General features: G+C 45.8%; 1 protein-coding gene across 3 annotated transcripts in view; it reads right to left on the bottom strand.

The window, feature by feature from the left end:
* SDK1 (sidekick cell adhesion molecule 1) overlaps positions 1 to 19,429 on the bottom strand; it is a 384,634-nt gene that overhangs the window by 7,056 nt on the left and 358,149 nt on the right. For all 3 annotated transcript variants that reach the window (XM_058850018.1, XM_058850019.1, XM_058850017.1), the window contains 5 exons: positions 18,880 to 19,005; positions 10,666 to 10,830; positions 7,909 to 8,046; positions 5,887 to 6,007; positions 5,560 to 5,689 (listed from right to left, as the gene is read on the bottom strand). In XM_058850018.1, the coding sequence (XP_058706001.1) occupies positions 5,560 to 5,689; positions 5,887 to 6,007; positions 7,909 to 8,046; positions 10,666 to 10,830; positions 18,880 to 19,005 (680 nt within the window). The remainder of the gene's footprint in view (positions 1 to 5,559; positions 5,690 to 5,886; positions 6,008 to 7,908; positions 8,047 to 10,665; positions 10,831 to 18,879; positions 19,006 to 19,429) is intronic.

The raw sequence follows: 19,429 nt of genomic DNA, 5'->3' as shown, positions 1-19,429 counted from the left end.
CGCAGAGACCACGGCAAAGCCTCGGCCACGGAATCTCAGCGCACATTTTCCTTCTGTTCCCACTGATGTTCCCACCAGTAACAGCCCCATCCCATCCAGCACTCAAACATTTACCCAGGCATTTCCAGATCTCACACCTTCCCTCCAAATCTCCAGTTAGACCATGCAAAAGCTTTCATTCCATTCCCTCCCCCTGCAATAATCTGCATTGCCAATTCTAGAGGCAATTAAATATCAAAGTAGGAGCTGCCTAAGATACACAAGAGAGACAGGTAAGTGCAGCTCATTGCTGTTCATTGCTGCAATTAGTTTCAAAAGGTTGGTGTGGTTCTGATCTATGACACCACCCAGCAAACACACATCCTTCTTGATCCTGCCTGCCACAAAACTTGTCTCTCCTCCTCTAAAGCGCCTTTTTAATGGTCTCTGAAGAACAATCCTCAAATGCCTTGTGAACCATCGTTTGAAAAGGGCACAGCATCCATCATCCCACTTCTTTGCTTAGGTAGCTGCTTCAATACTGTTCTGTGCCCATTTTCCAGCACAGAGGGTGATGGACAGAGCTGAGAAATTTTTCCCAAGGCTTTCCAAAAGTGAGCAAAGCAGCTCTTTACAGCTTTGCAAAACTTCCTTTGCACTATTAACCAGGCTTTGGCTCTTTAGGAATTACGTACCGTTTGATTTTTAAGAATGAAAAGCTTCAGGTGCCTTGACAAGTAATTACTAATACAACAAAGCCCTACCAGCATTTAATAATTATTCCAGAAGGAACACAGCAAGCCTGTCTCCTAGAACAACACTCCTTTGCACCAGCTGCCAGGCTTGGGAAGCCAACCCCCGACTCCCTCCAAAGACCTTCCTGAACAGGTGGTTTTTGCAGCATTCCTGGAATATCCCCAGATTTGGACCACTTCACAGCCAGTGGGTGCAGAGAGCAGCTCCAGAGTCTTGGCACTGCTGCCAGGAACATCCTGCCAGCACTGGCCTGTCTGTTTTTGCAAGGGGCTCCAACAGGAGAGCCGTGGATGGCTGCAGATGTGGCAGCATGGCAGGGCCTGGCAGCAGGAGCTCAGGCTGCTCCTCAGCTGCAGACACAGCCAACTTCACCAAACCCTGGTTCTCTCTGTACTCAGCAGGAAACAAGTTACTGCACTCTGCATCAGTCTCCAAACATGATGCTGTGTGTCCACAGTGTAATTTTAAAGTAAATGCCTGGGAAGCTGAGGGATGGAAGCTGATGTGAAAGTCTGTGCATCCTGAGCAGAGACAGGTGGATTGCTCACCAGGAGCAGCACCTGGAGGTGTGAACTCCTCCAGCTCCTGTGGATGTGCTCTCTCTATCAAAGGCACTGCTCTCCTGTGCCCTCTGATTCCTTCCCACCATCACTTTTACTGACCCAGACACACCAGGGAAACAGCCCTGCTGAACAGAGGGATCACAGCTGAGCTGAGATGGCAGAAGCATGAGGAGCAAAAACACCCCCACAAACTTCTAGTGGCTCTTTGTGAGTCTTTCTGATGTTCCCACAGACACAGAGGATCTGTGGGGCTGGATAAAGCCAAGTAAAAGGCTGGAAACCATAAGATGAAATGCAAAGAAGCATGTGACACGACTTTATAGCTGTAATAGTACTATACAGCCACTTGAGCTCTGTCCATCACCAGCAAAAAGACCACTCACTCACAAAACTCATATAATTTCTGTTCCTAAGCCAAGTTCTTTCAAGATTGCCAGAAGTCAACATAATAAAGAGGAGAAATCTCAGGAACACTTTAAGATGAGCTGCTGCTGTTTGAAATTGAGGGAATGTAAAACAATACCACTTGCTGATAACTTGTCCACTAATTAGTTCATTATACCAATTGAAAGGGAACACTAATTTGGTGTAAACAAGGCCAGGGTCTTTCAGAAGGAACTGTCATGAAACATATAGAGCTGCAGTAACTTCAGCCTTTCACCATCATTCAGACTGATGCTGGAAAGAATAACCTGCTTGTTAGTGTTGATACAACATATTTTTTCTGTGTTTCTTTCAGAACAGGCAGGAACTGACTATTTTGTCCGTGTTTCTGAAGTATCTCCTAAGGTCTGCTCTCAGCAAGACTCCAACAACCACCCTTATCAGCAAGGAGTGCTCTAAGCTGGCATTCCACAGCCCGATGAAAATCAAGGAGAAGTAAGATAAACCTGTTTAGCATGACAATACAGACAGCTTATACTAGAGGATTACTCTTTAGTGGTTTTTAAACTATTGAGTAAATAGAAATGCTGCAGGGCTTTTTGCTTTGTTTTCAGTTTTCTCCTTTCCCTTCGACTGTGGCTGTGTTACCTTGGAAACCTCCATAGGCTGGGGCGTGATTGGGTGTGTGGTGACATTACACACTGTCAACCAAAGGTGCATGGATGCCTATGAAACAACAAATACAGAAAATGAGAGGCTATTTAGGTATATTTTTCATAGCATAAAATGCACAAGTGCCACTCAGAGGCAAGTCAGCCACCAGAGTTGGCTGGCTTAGTCAGTGGGAAATGTGATAATAAATTTGATAATAGTTCCAGTTATCCTTTTAAGTGACTACAAAAGAAACAGCCTCGTAAGATGACTTCTAAAAATGTATATAACAGCAGGATTTTTTTTTTTGTTGGCCTGAAATAAATATGCTGTAAAAGAGACAAGGTAACCCAGTATGCAAAATATTTCTCTGGACATGGGAACCCACTCTTATTTTATGTGTCACCTGCAGTTGGTTTCCACATAGTGCCCAACTTGTCAAAATCACTGGAGAGATTTACTGGGAACAAGTTAAACCCTATTCCCTCTGAAGTGTTAAGTGGAAATTAATACCTTCCTACAGAGCTGAGAAAGCCAAAGCCAGTCAGACTGCAGAGAGCAGTGGGACGCCCAGAGCATCCAGCACTGACTGATAACGTGTGCAACCTGTGACAGTATTTTCTCCTGGAAACAGTTTTTGGGAGACCACAAGGACAGAAGACACAAATGTGCACCAACCTCCCCTCTCCTCCTGCTCTGACTTGGCTGGATGACACTGCAGATGTATCATCAGATTTTGATACATGGGGAAAACCAAATTTTTTCAGATTATCTGTCCAGAGACTTGTCCACTTGACTCATTAACTAAAAGCCTATTATTATTAATCATTTAGAATTTACACTCATAACAGTCTCCTGCTCTGTACCTGCCAATTAAACTTCTTTAACCTCATTAACAGTACTAGTGCTTGGCTTTCATGACATGGAGTAAGTTCACCACTTGATTTATGAATATTAAGAGTCCTACTTGATTTCCTCTTTGTTTTTGTGTGTCTCTCCTCTCCAGGAGGGAGCTTGGAGGAATGCTCCCAGGCAGCTGTGTTTTAAGTGCAGTCAGTCAGCCCAAGAGTTCTTCATGTTTAGTAAACCCCAGGAGACTTGAAGCCAGTGAGCTTCCTTCTTTTCCATATGAAATCCTGACACCTCAGGCAACAGGCGTAAGACTAAGCAGTAACACGGTGACAAGTCGATTGAAGGCAAAGGCACAGTGTTTGTCCCTGCCTGCCCTGATGTGCATCATATTAAGTGGAATTTGAGACCCACACACTGATGTATTAGAGGAAAACAGCATCATGACCCTCTGCTGCAGAGGACCAAACTTGGATAGAACTCTTACATGAAAAGGTATCTTTAACTCCTCATCTAATGGCAAACGTTTCTGCCTGCTAAGACAGATGGAAAATCTGAACCTCTCAGAAAACAGAGCTTGCCTATTAAGATCTCCCCTGAGAACAGAAACTAAAAGAAAATAAAAGACAAACAGGAAGCACTAACAGGTACAGGAACACTTGAAAAGAGAGTGGTCAATCATCTATGCCCACCTCTGCCCCAGCCCGCCCTCATCCCCTGTCTGCACCTGCCAACATAAACAGCATTTTCAGGCTGATCAAAAGGCAGCATCTCCTACTGCTACCTCTACTGGGAGCATATGAACATTTCATGACTAAAAGCACTTCCCACCACAAAAAAACCCAAACAAGCATCAAACACATTAAACAGGCAGGCTGCATATCCAAGCCCCAAGGAAAGACAGGGGCATATTTTGTGCACATACTCAAGTGCCCACCCACATTCACAAAATCACCAGAATCTCGACAGCAATACAACAGTAAATAAACAGTATCAATAGCCCAAGCACAAACCCACCAAAATCACTTCATTCTCTGCTGTACAAACAGTGCATATAGGAGGCATAAGGACACCCTGCAAGGAGACTTCTGCACATCACCAGGAAATACCACACGGGACATTGAAATTAATGTCAAAAGGTGCCAGCGCTAAATTCACGATCATGCTCAGCAAACTGTTTTAATGACAGGTTTAATGCTGGGTTGTTACAGTGACATGACCAAAGCACGGTGGGTTTAATCTGGAGGGTAATGCTGGAGCATTGCAGAGACAGCAGCTTGAGCTGCACCAAGGAAAGCTGCCTGCACAACGGGTCGGCCACAGGGCAGCACAAAGCAGCAGGCTGTCGGTGGTAATTAGCAGGAGGTGAGAGCTAGGTAGCCAGGAAAAGCAGCTGTAGCTGCAGGTGCAGAAAAGCTACAGATGAAAACTGTCATCTTCTTTCACTACTTGCTGCCTGTGATTTTTTCTTGCTGGAAGGGTCAGGTTTGGCACGGTTTGGCCCACTGCTCGCTTCTTGCGCTGTCAGTTCGGATTCGTCAGGATCTCAGCTGACAGCATCTGATTTTAGAGACAGATTTACCTTTCTGGATCTCCTTTGAAGTCTGTCTATTCACCCCTGGCCACTGCTGGACTTTCACAGACAGCGAGCGCTTTCTTCCTTCTTACAGGGGATGTGAAACACAAGATGGAGCCCTGCCAGATGGATAATGCTGGCATACACCACCTTCTGTGGAGAGCAGCCCAAAGGCAAGGCTGGGGTGGCCAGAGAGCTGAATGGGCCCTCACAGCCATGGCCATTTGCTCCTTGGCAAGTTACTCACTCCCCACCTACTCCCTCTGTAACCAAGGCAGTGGCTGTCACCTCTCAGACTCTTCTGAATCGTGGGCTTTGCTGGAGCTGTGAAACTGCAAAACCACATTCCACACTCCAGTCAGTGCAACAATCCAAAGCACAGCTCACCTTTAACCTTGCCCAGACAGTAGCTGGCTATTTTGCAGCACATATGTGTTTTCCCAGAAGTGCTCCAAGTTTGCAGCCCACAGGCAGAAGGGGGTTTGCAGATCCTTCCAGAGAGGTCAGCACACACTCTGAGACTGATTGCACTTATCTTTCTACCTGAATATCTGCCAAGGCCAGGTCTGGAATCTGCCCTGTCTGGGTCCTGCTTATCGTTCTTTCCTTTGATATTTTTATTTTAAGATGTGATGAAAACAGCCTGGCGAATTGAACCTTTTAAAATCCTTGAGACAGACAAACAATGACCACACAGCATGATGCAGGTATGGGACTGGGATTTCAAAGACTTGCCAGGATTCAGCATGGAAATGACTCTCTGCAGTGTCTGTGCAATGTGAAGCAGAGGGAAATCCTTACCTCTGACTCTGACACTTCCAGGGGCTTCTCGTTGAGGCCCAAGCCCTCGGTCAGCACAGCCCCGTTGTACTTGTTGCAGATATCCTCATCAGAGTAGTGCAGCCCCCCTGGGCTTGGCCGAGGAGGAGACCTAGGAAATGCAAAGGATGAGTGCTTGGGATGTTGTTATTCCCCTGGAATTAATGAAATCATGCTTAGAAGCCAGAATCACAGCTTGAGGCAGAGACTTGGGTGTTTAAGTCTTTCCTGGATTGTTCAGCCTCTCCCTTCAGTGTTTGAAGCTAGAAAAGCACACATTCCAAAATCACAGCATTCCCAGCTTTTTACCTGGTTCCATTTTTCTTTGAGAAGGTGCTCTTGATGTTCAGGTGTCTGCTGTTGAGCTCCAGAGCAGTGAAGCCTCCGTTATCCAGGGTGACCGACTCCTCCACATTGGAGATGGTTTTACCTGGAGCCAGGAAATGAAAGGTTCAGCTGAAACAAAAACACTTTTTTCCCCAAATAGAACTGCAGGAGCTAACTTGTCCTCCTTTCTGTTTCATGACATCATTAATTATTTGAAATTCTCTTTACTTTTCTTACTGGCAAGTGAGAACAGTGAAGGCAAGGAGTGTATCAGCAATGTGAAGAGGAGAAAGAAGTCATGGATGGATGGATGGATTTAATTGAGATGGAAGTATCTAATATAACACAGATAAACTGTGCTTGAAAAGTGCTTATTCTTGGTTTTTGACTATAAATAGAAACCAGGTAACTAATTTAGGTGGCTACTGAAGATGTCCTAAATCAGGTGCTGTGAATCCCATTCCGTGCTGACTGGAGCAAAGCAAGAGAAAGTAAAAGGTAGAAAAAGAGGAAAAGAAGAGATGAAAAAAAAAAAGGCAGGAAAAAAAGCAAGAGGGAGGGCAAGTGGATAGCAAATGGGAAAAACATGCTGCAGCTGAAATGAGGATCAGGTATGGAGAAATGACCGGACAGTGTAAGGCAGGAATGAGGACAGGATGGGAAGAAGAAGGAAAACACAGCCCAGTGTATCATTTCTTGTGATCAAATCTAGCAGGAGCTTGTTCTCTCCTGTGCTCATCCTCTGTCATCCCGAAGGTGTGAGCTGAGCCCGTGGCCCAGCGAGAAGGGCTGGCTGCCACTTTGCAGCAGACAGGTGCTTTATCCTCAGCTTCAATTTCAGTGCTGCATTAAGGCTCTGTGAACATGGCTATCTGACAGCACAGGTCAGACCTGCCTTTTCATGTCTGTCCCCCAAACACACAGTAAAACTAAGAAGATGAGAGATTTCCTATGAGCTGTGCATACAAATATGTAATAGTATTAACTTGGTAAAATGCCACGGTATGCATACATCTTATATCTCGTGGGACTGAAATCTGATTTTCTAACACTTGTTAGAAGTGAATTACAAAGAAAGAGAAGATCTTCACTTTGGGACTGAATTACTAAATACTGCTGGAAGACTTCATTACATTAATCCCTAAGAACAGGTAGTGCAGAGACCCATCCACCTGATTCTTCTCATTAAAGTGCCTTTTCTGGCACCTCCTGGCATCAGAGAAATTTCTTGCTGCAGGTGGGGGAGGCTATCAGAGAAATACACATGTGAACAATCCTCCTAGGACTTTATCATGTAGGGAGAAGAAAAGGTAAAAACAATAGTCAGATCTCTCAAGAATGAGGCTTTTTGAAAGGCATTCCAAGTTACAGAGCAGGTAGCTCCTCTTTCCTTTCAAGAAAGGAGACTGGTAAAAAATCATCACTAAAGGAAAATTCAAAGCTTGATGCTCACTAGATGTTAAAATTTAACAGATAACCAAGACACTTCCTGGCTGCTTGGCCCCCAGCCCAGCAACTGCAGCTTGGCTTAGGGAAGGAATGTGAGATGTAGGGCACTCAATACAAAGGAATTGTGATACAGTCCTCACACACAGAGATTTAGAATATCAACATTGTTACAGCCATGGAAAAGCAGAATCTTTCTCCTTCTCTCCGTCTATCAGGGAATTACGACAAAGTTAAGCAAAGTCTCAGCTAATTCCTGATTTATTCCTTATCTGCCAAGTGTTTGACCCAGACTCTTTGGCTTTTACTGCAGTCCCTGGGACTTCCAGAGTCTGTCCTGTCTGAGCCCATGGCTCGTCAGTGTCCAAACCCTGATCCAGTGTGGCTACAGACAAAAGCCATTTCTACCAAACCAGACAGCAAAAAGTTCCAAGTCTTTCACCAGGCAAAATAGCTCTAAACACAGTCCCTGCTGAGGAAATCAGGGGTTCAAAGGAAAGGTATTTCTGATTCCCACAGCTGCTGAGACTTTTGCACAGCACAGACATGATGCCTTACCTCCGTTACAGTTCTTGTACTTCTTGCTCTGGCCGTGCAGGACCAATGCAAACACCACCAGCAGGATGAGGATGAGGCTTGACAGAGCCATCACCAGCAGAAACCACCACTCCTCATAGAAAGGGGCTTCTGTTTGTGCTGAAAGAGCAAAAAACAAATAACAGGTCTTCTTTATGCCCCTTTAAAATTTTCTCTTGTTCCCCACATTGAATGACGACTGCAGTGGTGCTCAGGGGAGAGAGGGTTCAGACTCTTGAGGGGCTTGCTGACCCTTCTAAAATGGTTTGGGTTGGAAAGGACCTTAAAAATCATCCAGTGCCACCCCCTACCATGGCAGGGACACCTTCCACTATCCCAGATTGCTCCAAGCCCCGTCCAACCTGGCCTTGGACACTTCCAGGGATGGGGCAGCCACAGCTTCTCTGGGCAACCAGTTCCATCTCTACAAGCACCTTTCATACCCCTGCAGCAGCTCCACAGGCCCTTAGCTAAGAAGTTATCACCAGGAGAAGAGAGGCAGGTTTCTTCCCACAGCTCTGCACAGCTACATTTCCTGACCATGGCAGGCTTGGCACTCCAGGGTCAAGGGAACCACTAATACACATGCCATGACCCATGATTATTGCATTTTTTGGGAGGCTTACCTTGCCAAAATGCTGTTCAGTGGCCCTTTGAAAAATACAGCTAGTGACAGGGAGCAAAGTTCAGCGTCTTTCAGTACCTCCTAATGGAGAACTTCCAACATTCACTGCTACTCTCTATCACTTCTCCATCCACTAAGCCAAGCCTGATGTGCAGCACAGGGGTATCAATTCAGTTGCCTGGGTTTTGTGCAGACTCAGGTCATTTCATCCCATTTGACCTCAAGGGACAACACAAAATGACACAAACTTGCCCTTCCTGGAGTTACCTTGCCAGCCTTGGGTTAAAGCAATAAGTATTGTTGTTTTCTTCCAGTGATTCTCTTCATTCTCCCTTGAGCTCCCTCAGCTTTGGGGAAAAAGTGCAGCTTCTGAGCATGAGCCAGCAGTTGATATAATTTCCCTGTAGTCCATAAGGTGGAACACCACCTGGCAGGAATGGGTGATGCCAGGAGAACAACTCAACCCCTCACTATCACCAAACCCTCTTTCCCTGACTGTCCCAAGCTTGGATCTGAATTAAAGTCTGTTCTAAGCCTGGCGATATGAGCTCGAATTTGTTCCAGATCACTGGGTATTCTGCAGCAGGGAAAAGCAGCCACGCTTTTTCTTTGCTAGGAGGCCAGTCCAGGCCAATAAAATCCTAGAGACAAACTGCACAAGCCATGCTGGGCTGAGCAGATTCAGGGCAATTTATACCTCCCTGTGCCAGCTGAAGTGGCCAGCCTAAAATGCTTTTTTTATACTTTTATGACTGTGAATCTCAATGGAAGCCTCTTACTTTCATGCAGCAATTTGAGAGGAACAGAAGCATCAAAAGGAGGCGAATTAAATAGTTCTGTTCAGGTGGAGAACTTACAAACAAGCAGTTTATTTATAGAAAGCATCACAAGGAGATGCATGCCCTGCTTCAGAGGAATAATGTCTTCGAGCAAAGGAAAGGCTGACATGATTGCTGGTCCTTTACACTGTTACAGCCCCTGTGAAACCCCAGACAGGAAAAACACTGACTCTTGGTGTTTGAAGTGGGTTGTCCATGCCCTTGTCCTGAAGAAGAAAAGCCAGGGTAGCACTCACAGTGAGCTCCATGGAAGCTCTCACAGGGTAAGTGGTTAATTGTGTCAGGACAAGCGCAGCAGCCGCGATGGCGAGAGCAGTGCTCGCTACTCCTGCCTGCTGGGGAGTTGTTGAATGGTGTTCATGCCTTTCACTGGAGCAGCAAAGAGATAAAAGCCACTCCAGATACTGGAGCACTGCCAGCTTCTCAGGACTCTCCAGAATTTTGAATCACAAAGCCGCTTTATCAGGTTCTTTTATTCCCCTTGTCTTTGCTGACATAGCAAGGATGAAACTTATGGCTCAAAAGCAACCTTGAGCTTGGGGAAGAGGAGACCCAGCAAAGCCTTCCCAAGGGCAAGGTCTCTCACCTCTCCACAGGCCAAGGCACTCCAGCTGCCCAACCCAGGCAAACTGAAAGGAATTGGATTTTTAAGGCATTCACGTCCCTTTGGAAAACCAGAGGGCTGGGCTGCTCACTGGGATTTGGGAAGCACATTTAGGTCATAGCCCTGTGTGTAAGCACAGGAGAGCTGGGAGAGTGGGAAGAGCCCCAGATCATCATCAGCAAGGTGATGGGACTGGAGGCATCACACTGGAACAGGAATGCCAGCACAGAGGATTATCAGGAATAATGTGAAACTGCTGTATTTGTGAGAGCTAAATACAAAGTAACACAAAAAATGTTTATCAGAGTACCGAGTAAAAAAAGAAAGCAGAGCAAACATAAAACAGACTAGGAATGGAGAAAAAGCAAACAAATTGTAGACTCTGCAAATTAGTCTTATGACGAGATCTGACATAAACACTCTGAGTAGGTTCTTTATCAAGCTTAAAAATGGCACATGCATATTTTTCCTCTTGAGAATCAAACACACTGTCATTTCAAAGCTTAGTTCACCTCTGTATTACTCCAGTTTTATCTTAAAACAAGTGAAAACAAGCTGTCCTTGATTATTTGCTGCAACTAGAGAGTCTGGTTTGTTTCTTTTTCCCCCTCTTCTCCCTCAGCCTCGGGAAATTCCGTTGAAAAAGACTTAAAAAAAATTTCCATGATTACCTGATACTGCCACAGAAGGAACACTTGGCTCTCCATAGCCAAATTCGTTGACAGCCACCACCCGAAATTCGTAGGTGACACCTTGTCTGAGTTTGTCCAGGCCCACTGTGTAGGAGGTGGCGCTGCGAGGGATGTCCTTCACAAACATATCCCAGAGTCCTTCATCTAGGAGAGCAGCAAGGAGAGAAATGGCATCAGCTGTGTCCCCTGGCCCTTCCACCTGCTCAGAGAGAGGTTGTCATCAGCGGTGTGCTGGAGCCACAGGCAGGGACACACTCACCTGGAGGCTGCCCTGTGTACCACACAAATGTCAGAATGCCCTGCAAGCCCCATCTGTGAATGCATTTATTCAGGATGGGATCTCTTCATAGCCCAGATGGAAGAGGTGTCTAAAATCAGCAGCAGCACCCACACAGACCTGAGCTGGCTGGAGCAGCTGCCACTCCCTCCTGAGTGGGTAAGGTCACCCATCAGCCCATCTGTCATTTGACAGATCAGGTAAACCCAAGGCAACATTAATGAGTCCTAATCACAAAGGATTTTGTTTTCCTTTTACATTGCAAAATTTGCTTTGTTGTTGAAGCACTCAAGTGAGGCTTGGACTAATGTAAGTCCTGGGAGGCACTGTGGCCTTGTGTGAACTGGTGCCAGGGGACTGGTGTCACTGGAGTGCTGCTTGTTCCATGACAGCAACAGTGTTGTGCCCTTTGCATGGCAAAGAGCTGGCACTGCACTCTGTGCTCTGCAGTTTTAAACAGAAATGAGTTTTGTTTATTTATATAAAGCTGCTGAAGTTGTTAGAAGCACAATGCCATTCTGATGGGAGGGTTTCAGTAGGGTAATTTTGGCTCTCCACAGCCATAATGACATTAATCCTGTGTCACATCCTGACCAGGCACCATTCCCATGCCTGTAACCTCACATTTACTTGACTGCAGTGGAATGAACTTTCAACGAGATGGATGCTGGTTCCAGGAGGAACAAAACCAACTATAATTAAAAATACCACTCAAAATTTTTGAGGACAGGAATCAAGCATTAATTTGACTGATTAGCTTCCTGGTAAAAATTGGTGCTTAGCATTTCTGCTGAGAAAATGGAGTCTCTGTTTACACATGGGGCCAAACCCTCAGCTCACCTACCCAGCGTAGCTCCCACAGACCTGACCTCACAAGTGTCCCATGGGCTTTTACTTTCAGCTATCAAAGCAGCTCCAACAGTATGGATTTTTCTCTCCATGTCCCACAGCAGTGGGAACAGGATGATAACCTCTCCACAGACACGACTTCAGAGTGGGAGCTGCCCGCTTTCAAAGACAGTCGTCTGCACCGCGCGACTCCAGAGGCAGCAGGACTTCTGTAGCTCGAGGTGTTATCAAGGTAACAATAAAGCAGGAGCCAGCAGTGTTACCCTCAGTGACTCGTTCTGCTGCTGCAGTGTGAGGCAGGAATCTGTTCTCATTTGCTTTGCCTTTACCTGAGTGTAACCTAATTGGAGTCACTGCAGCGATTCCAGAACTGTGGTGGTGTAGCAGAGCAAGATCTGGCCCTCAGCCTACTCCTGTGCCACAGGGAACAGCAGCAAAGATGGATTGATTAACACTGCAGGTGCATTTCCATGTGAATGTTTTAGCTTTGGCACCAGTAAATACTGGCTCAGTGATCTGCACCGTGCTGCACGTCTGGTGACACACACAATGAGTAACAGCCCCCAAACCACAGCTTTTCTGGTCAGGAGGATTGGCAGTCTCAGCGGATACAAAAAGCAGGCTGGAATGTTATTGTTCCAGCTGCATTTGAGAAACACCAAAGAACAATAAAAATAGGTAATTTTCCTGCCGTGCTTAAAACTCGGACCAATACATTATTCACCAGCATGATCAGACCATAATGAAGTTATCATAATGTACCATTGTTATGTATTAGCTGGGTATTACAATGGCTATAAAACAAGAGATAAAATATTGACTTCCCTTTTACAGGGCAATAGAAGCAGAGATTATTTCTACCACATAAAGTAACAATGTAATAAAAAGGGAGTCTGGGATTTAGTTTCTCTGAAGAGGGTGGAGTGAGGGATGCATTTTCAAAGTTGGATTGTTGCAGCCACTGATACTCAGAAGATGCATCTCACTACTATAAAATATTGCCATATTTGCTAGAATTGCCTCAGCTTTCATAAACACATTTGTAAACAGCAATAAGAGAATTTGAGCCCATTGTGAATTGTCTGAAAAGCAATTTGTTTGCATTCAAAGCCACTTAAATAGGGGAAGAAAAAGCAACAATAAAAGTGAATGCTCAGCACTCATTACAACAAACATGACTGTTCAGACACACACTTTCTCACTCATTTTCTCAAACCTATCAGGGTGCACACTGCAGAAAACCCAACAGACCAAGAAGTGTAAATTTAACCGCTCTGTGAAGCTTGCAGTAAGTTGGGAAAACCACCCCTGAGAGGTCAACATTGCATTTCCTCCTCTCTGTCCCCTTGGCTATGGTGGTGATGCTGTGGGGCAGCAAAGGATCCTTCTTCAGAGGTATTTCTGTCTCACAGGGACTCAGAGATGCTCTGGCTGGTGGCCACATAGTCACCGGCCCAACTCCTTTCATTCCCTCTAAGAATCTTTATCAAAACTGGTTTTTTTCCCTAGGGTAAGACTATCAGTGCTGAGTTAATGGTTGGACTTGATGACCTTAGAGGTATTTTCCAGCCTTAATGATTCTAAAATGGGACCGAGCTCATTGTCCCTGGGGTCCCAGAGGTGCTGATGCAGATACAGCGGGCAGATGTCCTAAATCTTCCCCACTTCTGACCCCTATGCATAGCACTGTGGCTTCCCAAGCCCTGGCCAACCAGTTTTTTAGTTCCAGAGCCTCAATTAATTTATCTGATATCCACCTGAAACATCCAGACCCCTCTTTGTAGACAATGATCACAATCAGATATATCCAAACTAAATAATCACTTTATTCCAGCAGTGAACTTTGCGATTAAATATTGAACACACACTTGTGACTTCCTTCACTGCACCTCTCCCCCATCCTCAAAACCAGATGTGCCCTAAATGTTAGAAGTTCAGCTGAAAGAGAATTCATTAGAAGGTCACCTGTGATAGCAGAGACTGGCCTTTAAGTTCAGTAGAAAATCGTTAGTGTACCATACAAAGCATTTTCTGCTCAGTTTAGGGAGGAAAGATGCCATGGATGGGACATCAGCTGGGTATTAACTCTTAGAAACCTCTGGGAAGAGCAAAGTTTGCAACACTCTGCAGGGCTCAGAGGGACATCCCGAGGGAGGCTGCCTTTGCTTTCTCTTTTCAGTCACATCAGTCCCCATCTTCATTCCCCGCTGCCTTTCACTGGCCACTCAGCCTCTTAAACATGCGATGGAGAAGCGAGCGCTCCTCAAAAATCAAAATTTTTTCTTTGCTCTTTGTTTCTGCCCAGTTTTTCCCCAGCCCTGCCCCACCCCAGCTCCTGCTGATGGGAGATTTGCTCTTCACCTCCCAGCCTCGATGCCTCTGTCCCATCTGAGCTTGATGTTCAGAGAGGATCTGAGTGTCAGGGGAAGGTGAAGGCACCTCTGCCCTAACGCTGTGTCCACCCGTGTTGGAGAGGAGCTGCTCTGCCGGCAGTGGCCCCATGGCCAGCCCGGTGTCACAGGCCATTAATCAGGGTCTCCACGCTAAATAAAGCTGTCACTCAGCCAGGGAGGCTCCCAGCTCCACTAAATCCAACCACTGACAACCCAGGACATGGAGAGCTGTCAGTTATTTGGGTTTTAAACACCATCCATCCCCTCTCAGAGCAGGAGAGCTGGGCCATAAAGCTCCCTCCTAATTACACATTAGAAGGTTTATGAGGGGAGAAGCTGCTGAGAGTTAAGGCCCGGCTGAATGCCACTGGTGTTCCTCCTACAGAGGACACGATTAAAACGTGGCTCTGTTTGTCAGAGGCAAAGGGCTGGATTATCATGCAAAGCAGTGGAAGGACAAGAATGGGAAGTGAAGGCTGACAAACTGTCAGCCCCGGTGTGTCGCTCGCCAGCAGAAGCGAAAAAGGCCCCATGGCAGATGCCGGGGATGCAGCTGCACCCTTCACTTTGAATTTACTGACTTCTGCTGGTTCGTGTCCATGTTTGACACTGCGCTCCCTCATTTGGTTAAAAATAAATAGAAAAGGAAGAAAACAGAAAAACACTACTCAAGACACCAGAAAAGAAACTAAAGTGAGAGCTGCCCTCAGGGCGTGGGAAGCAAAACCCAGCATTTATGAGGTAGACAATTCCCACTCCAAGTAGACGGGTTCTTTCCCAAAATGTCTGTTGTTTTCATGGAACTCATCATCTTGAAAGCTGGAGAGAGACTTTTTACAAGGGCATGGAGTGACAGGACAAGGAGGAATTGCTTCAGACTGCCAGAGGGCAGGGATAGATGGGATATCAGGGAGAAATTCCTCCCTGTGAGGGTGTTGAGGCCCTGGCACAGGGTGCCCAGAGAAGCTGTGGCTGCCCCATCCCCTGAAAGTGTCCAAGGCCAGGCTGGATGGGGTTTGGAGCCACCAGGTCTAATACAAAGTGTCCCTGCCTATGGCAGGGGGATGGAACTGGCTGATCTTTAAGGTTCCTTCCAATCCAGACCATTCCATTAAGGTGAAATAATCTTCCAGTTGCCTGACATCATCCCCTGCTTGGGAAAAGCACAAAAAGTCCAAAACTGTGGTGGGGAGAAGAAGCAGAAAAGGAAATATCCCTCTACTTGTCCTGGCTCAGGGAGGCTTTCTGAGGGACAGAAGCCAGGAAGATGTGTCACTTGTGGACGTGGCTTAGTGGTGGATGTGGCAGTGTTTGGTTTGTGGCTGGACTTGATGACTTTAAGTCTTTTCCAACTGAAATGATTCTGTGAGGCAGATTGACCCACACAGCTGCTCTGCACAGGCTGATCCAGGGGTGGAGGTCTGCTGGGGCAGCTCCACATCCAGGTGCACTCCTGGCATTTCACAAACACCTCCCTTGCAGACAGGGGCACTGGGAAGGCAGCTCTGGCTGAGACTGCTGGGGATCTACAGGACACATGCCCACCACTAAAGCACAGTGACAGGAACCTTTGGATGTGAGCTGGAGCTGGGAAAAGAGGGGTGAAGCCAGCTGCTCCATTCCTCCCAGCAGCACTGGGAACCTTAACATCACTGTGCCATTTGTCTTTTGCTCTGTATGGAAAAGCTGAGGGCACAATCTATTCCCCATTCCTCAGCCAGCACAGCTGATGTCTGGGGAGCACTTACAGTGGCAGAGACAGAGCCTGCTTAATTGCATTTCTTGTAATGCACAAGGAGCTAAACTGGAATCCATTTCTCCAAGGACAGAGAAGTTGAAGGAAAAGAAAAACTCTTCTGTTTCTGTAATGTCTTCCTCTAGCACAGATCACTCTGGAAAAAATATTGGTTTGCCTGCTTCATCCCTGTGTGTGAGTGTACTCAAAATGCAGAGGAGGTAGTGAGCCTGGTCACCTTCCATAAAGCCAGCAGAGAAACAGGGAAATCAAATGAGCAGCCTCAGCTGCCTGCTGCCACCATTGCTAAACCCAGCAGGGCAGCAGAGCCCTGGGAGACACAGCAGGGCTCCACAAAATTCGAAGGGAAGTGACAAAAGGGAGTAGGGCTTGCCATTTCTGACAGAAAGCCATCCTCCTACTCTGATGGAAGACTCTTGGCAGGGAGCTACAGCAGGGAAAATGAGATGATACAGCATTTAACGTTTGGGGTAATGAGGCCTATAATAGATGACACTTGAGATGTGAAACACTAAGGTAGTGGTATTGCATTTAAATATTGGCAACAAGCTAAAGCTTTTCATCTGTCTGCTCAACGCCCCTTTTTTGACCTCAGAAGGATAAATATCTTTTCCTTTCTTGATTTTATGTGAAGAGCACAAGTCAACTGCTCTTCCCTTGGAAAAACTCCTTACAAACAAAGGTTGCTCCAATCCACACTCTACTACCTGTATAAATCAACATGCAAAAGCAAATTCTTAGAATGATATTAAAACAGGAGCTGCTCCAAATGACCAGCCCTGAGAGGAGGAATTAGTTCCCTGCTTTTGTTAAGCTCGTAATTCAGATTTCAGACTCTTCTGTGCAGAGATGAGGAAGAAAAGCGGCACAGAGAGGAAGCCAATGCTTGGGTGGAATAAGCAAATCTTCCAATTAGTCTGTCTCCTCTCCTGGATCACATTTCACGCTTCCTACAGCTGCAACCAGAACGAAGGATGAGAATCCAGCATACAAATGCCGAGTTCATTTGCTACAGCAGTATGAATAGGATTAAAATAATCTGAAGAGGAATTAAATGCCTCAACAGTCAGGTTGCAAGAGTGGGAGAATAAGACCTCTTGTGTGCGTTTCCAGGATCAGTGGAGAGGGGCCAGCAGAAGTGACCCTGGGTTAATGCAGCTCAGACCTGCCTTGGAGGGACTATTTTCTTCCTGCTCAGAAGGAGTGGGCCCCAAATCCTCCATCCTAAGCCATGAGCTGTGAAATGTTTGTTCACATCCAACAGGGAGTCAAGTGGATGAGTTTCCAGTGTCACCACTCGAATGAGCTGCATTGCCAAGCTTGCAGATGATGGGCTGCAGGTTTCCCCCTAAAATACTCTGACTCACAAAAAAAAAACCTGTCTGGGGGAAATGTAAGCTGGTAAGTGATCTTAAATGAACAGGTTTGGTTTAACTTGCTACCTAACAATGCTGTTCAAAATAAGAAAATAGTTTCTGCCTCAGAAGAAATAAGGGCAGAACTCAAAAAGCTGATGTAGGTGAAATAGAAGCACAGCAGTGTCATGACTCTAATTAAAAACAAACTTCATCACTCTGGGAAACCCCAATGCTTTGAGAAGGTTTGGATTTCCCCTGCTTTTATTTTGGAAACAATTGTCAAGTTAAATGACAGAAATAAAAATATTTTTAGGATCAGAGCAGAGCCTCACTACAGATCAAATTCTATCAGATGCAGGTATGGAAATCTGCATCTTCAGAGATGACCTCAATAATTTTCTTACTGGTCTGGTTAAATGTATTTAAAATCATTGGTTTTAAATGCAACCTTATATTCAAGACAGTAACAAACAACAGGATCCTCCACCTAATCAAACAGATAAGCATTCATTTAATCCATATATAATCAAGCAGTGTGCAAGCACCTAGAAGTGAAAAGGAAAGAACCAGCAGCCAAGATGGTTATGTCAAGTATATATCATATCTAATTTCCTTCTGTGCCAGAGTAGCAGACCTTGTCAATAGAGGAGAAAGAGCAGACATCATCTATCCTGACTTCAGCAAAGCTTTTGACTTGGTGACATTCAAACACGGCCCACGTGGAACAAGGAGCTGGTGGATGTATCACCAGCTGGAAAACTGATCCTGAACGGAGTGGTTATCAACATCCCCTGTCACAGTGGAGGGAAGTTATCAAGGGAGATTACACAGAGGCCTGGCAGCACTCACTGGCTTTCCTTAATGACTCAGTTCCCAGGAAATCTGTGCTCTTTGAATTTGCAAGGGCTACCAAGCTGCAATCAGGCTGGAGCACACAAATTACCTTGTCCATGTGGGGGAACATTCTGGGAAAAAAGCAGAGAGCAGCTTCACCAAGATGCAAATCCCAGGAGCAAAGGAGCTCTGGGAAAGCACCAATAAAAACTGTGGTGATGGGGAATTCCTTCCCCCTGCCTCAACACCCTCCCTGCAGAACAAATGAGGGAAGAAATGTGTATGTGCTGCTGAAGCCCTGGCCCTATTATTAACATTAAAACAGTAATTAGCTGCTGTGCTCTGCTGCAGAAGGAGACAGATTTCTATCTGTGGTCCTCAAAATACAGCTCACAAATACTTATTAGTCCTTGCTCACGAAAGATGCTGTAAGCATTTAAATGAGTTTTAATTATTAACTCTATTAGTTCATCTGTTGGATGATTTTCCAGTGATGTAGCACAGTGAAAGTCAGAGTAGTCGGGGTAATTTTCTGTGACTACTCCTAAAGAGGAGAAAATATGCTAAACCACATAATAAACCACTAACATCTTAATACTGGCTGGAAACACATTCTCTCACAAAATCCCATTACCTTACTGGGATGACAAACAGCCTCTCCAGTTCAGCAGGGACTGAAGGAAGGGAACTGATGGCATCAAACTCCCTGTATTTCCCAGGGCTTACCTGAGGGTCGTGCCTCTATAATGTAGCCAGTTGTGGGTTTTTCTCCTGAATCTCCCTCAGTCCATTGCAGCGTCAGCCCAGAAGCAGATTTTGTCACCAGGATTTCCTGAGGGGAGCCAGGAGACCCTGAAGGAGGAAAAGAGAATAGAAAATGAGGGTGCAGCATGAATTGCTTCTGCTGAGAGACGGGAAAGATTATTTTGTAGTGTTGGTCAACAAATATGCAGCATAAACCAGCTCTATGGGCTACTGACCTGATTTCTTCACTAGCTCCAGTACCAGCAGCTACATGTCAACTGGGTTTACAGGTCATAGGATCATGGAATATCTGAGTTGGAAGGGACCCACTAGGATTATCAAAGTCCAACTCTACAGGTGATAGCCCCAAGAGTAAAGTAACTGTGTTAAGAAAGCAAGAGGAGAAAGGACTTTCATTTTACCCACTGCCACTGCTATTTCTCATTTCAGAGGTGAAACCAGCCCATGAGGTTCATGGAGAGATTCATGGGACAGGCACTGCCCATTGGCTTGGGAAGATGCCATGGCCACT

This window comes from Poecile atricapillus, chromosome 14 (genome assembly GCF_030490865.1).
Source record: "Poecile atricapillus isolate bPoeAtr1 chromosome 14, bPoeAtr1.hap1, whole genome shotgun sequence".
In the NCBI taxonomy this organism is placed as follows: domain Eukaryota; kingdom Metazoa; phylum Chordata; class Aves; order Passeriformes; family Paridae; genus Poecile; species Poecile atricapillus.
This window is presented reverse-complemented; position numbering and strand designations above follow the sequence as displayed.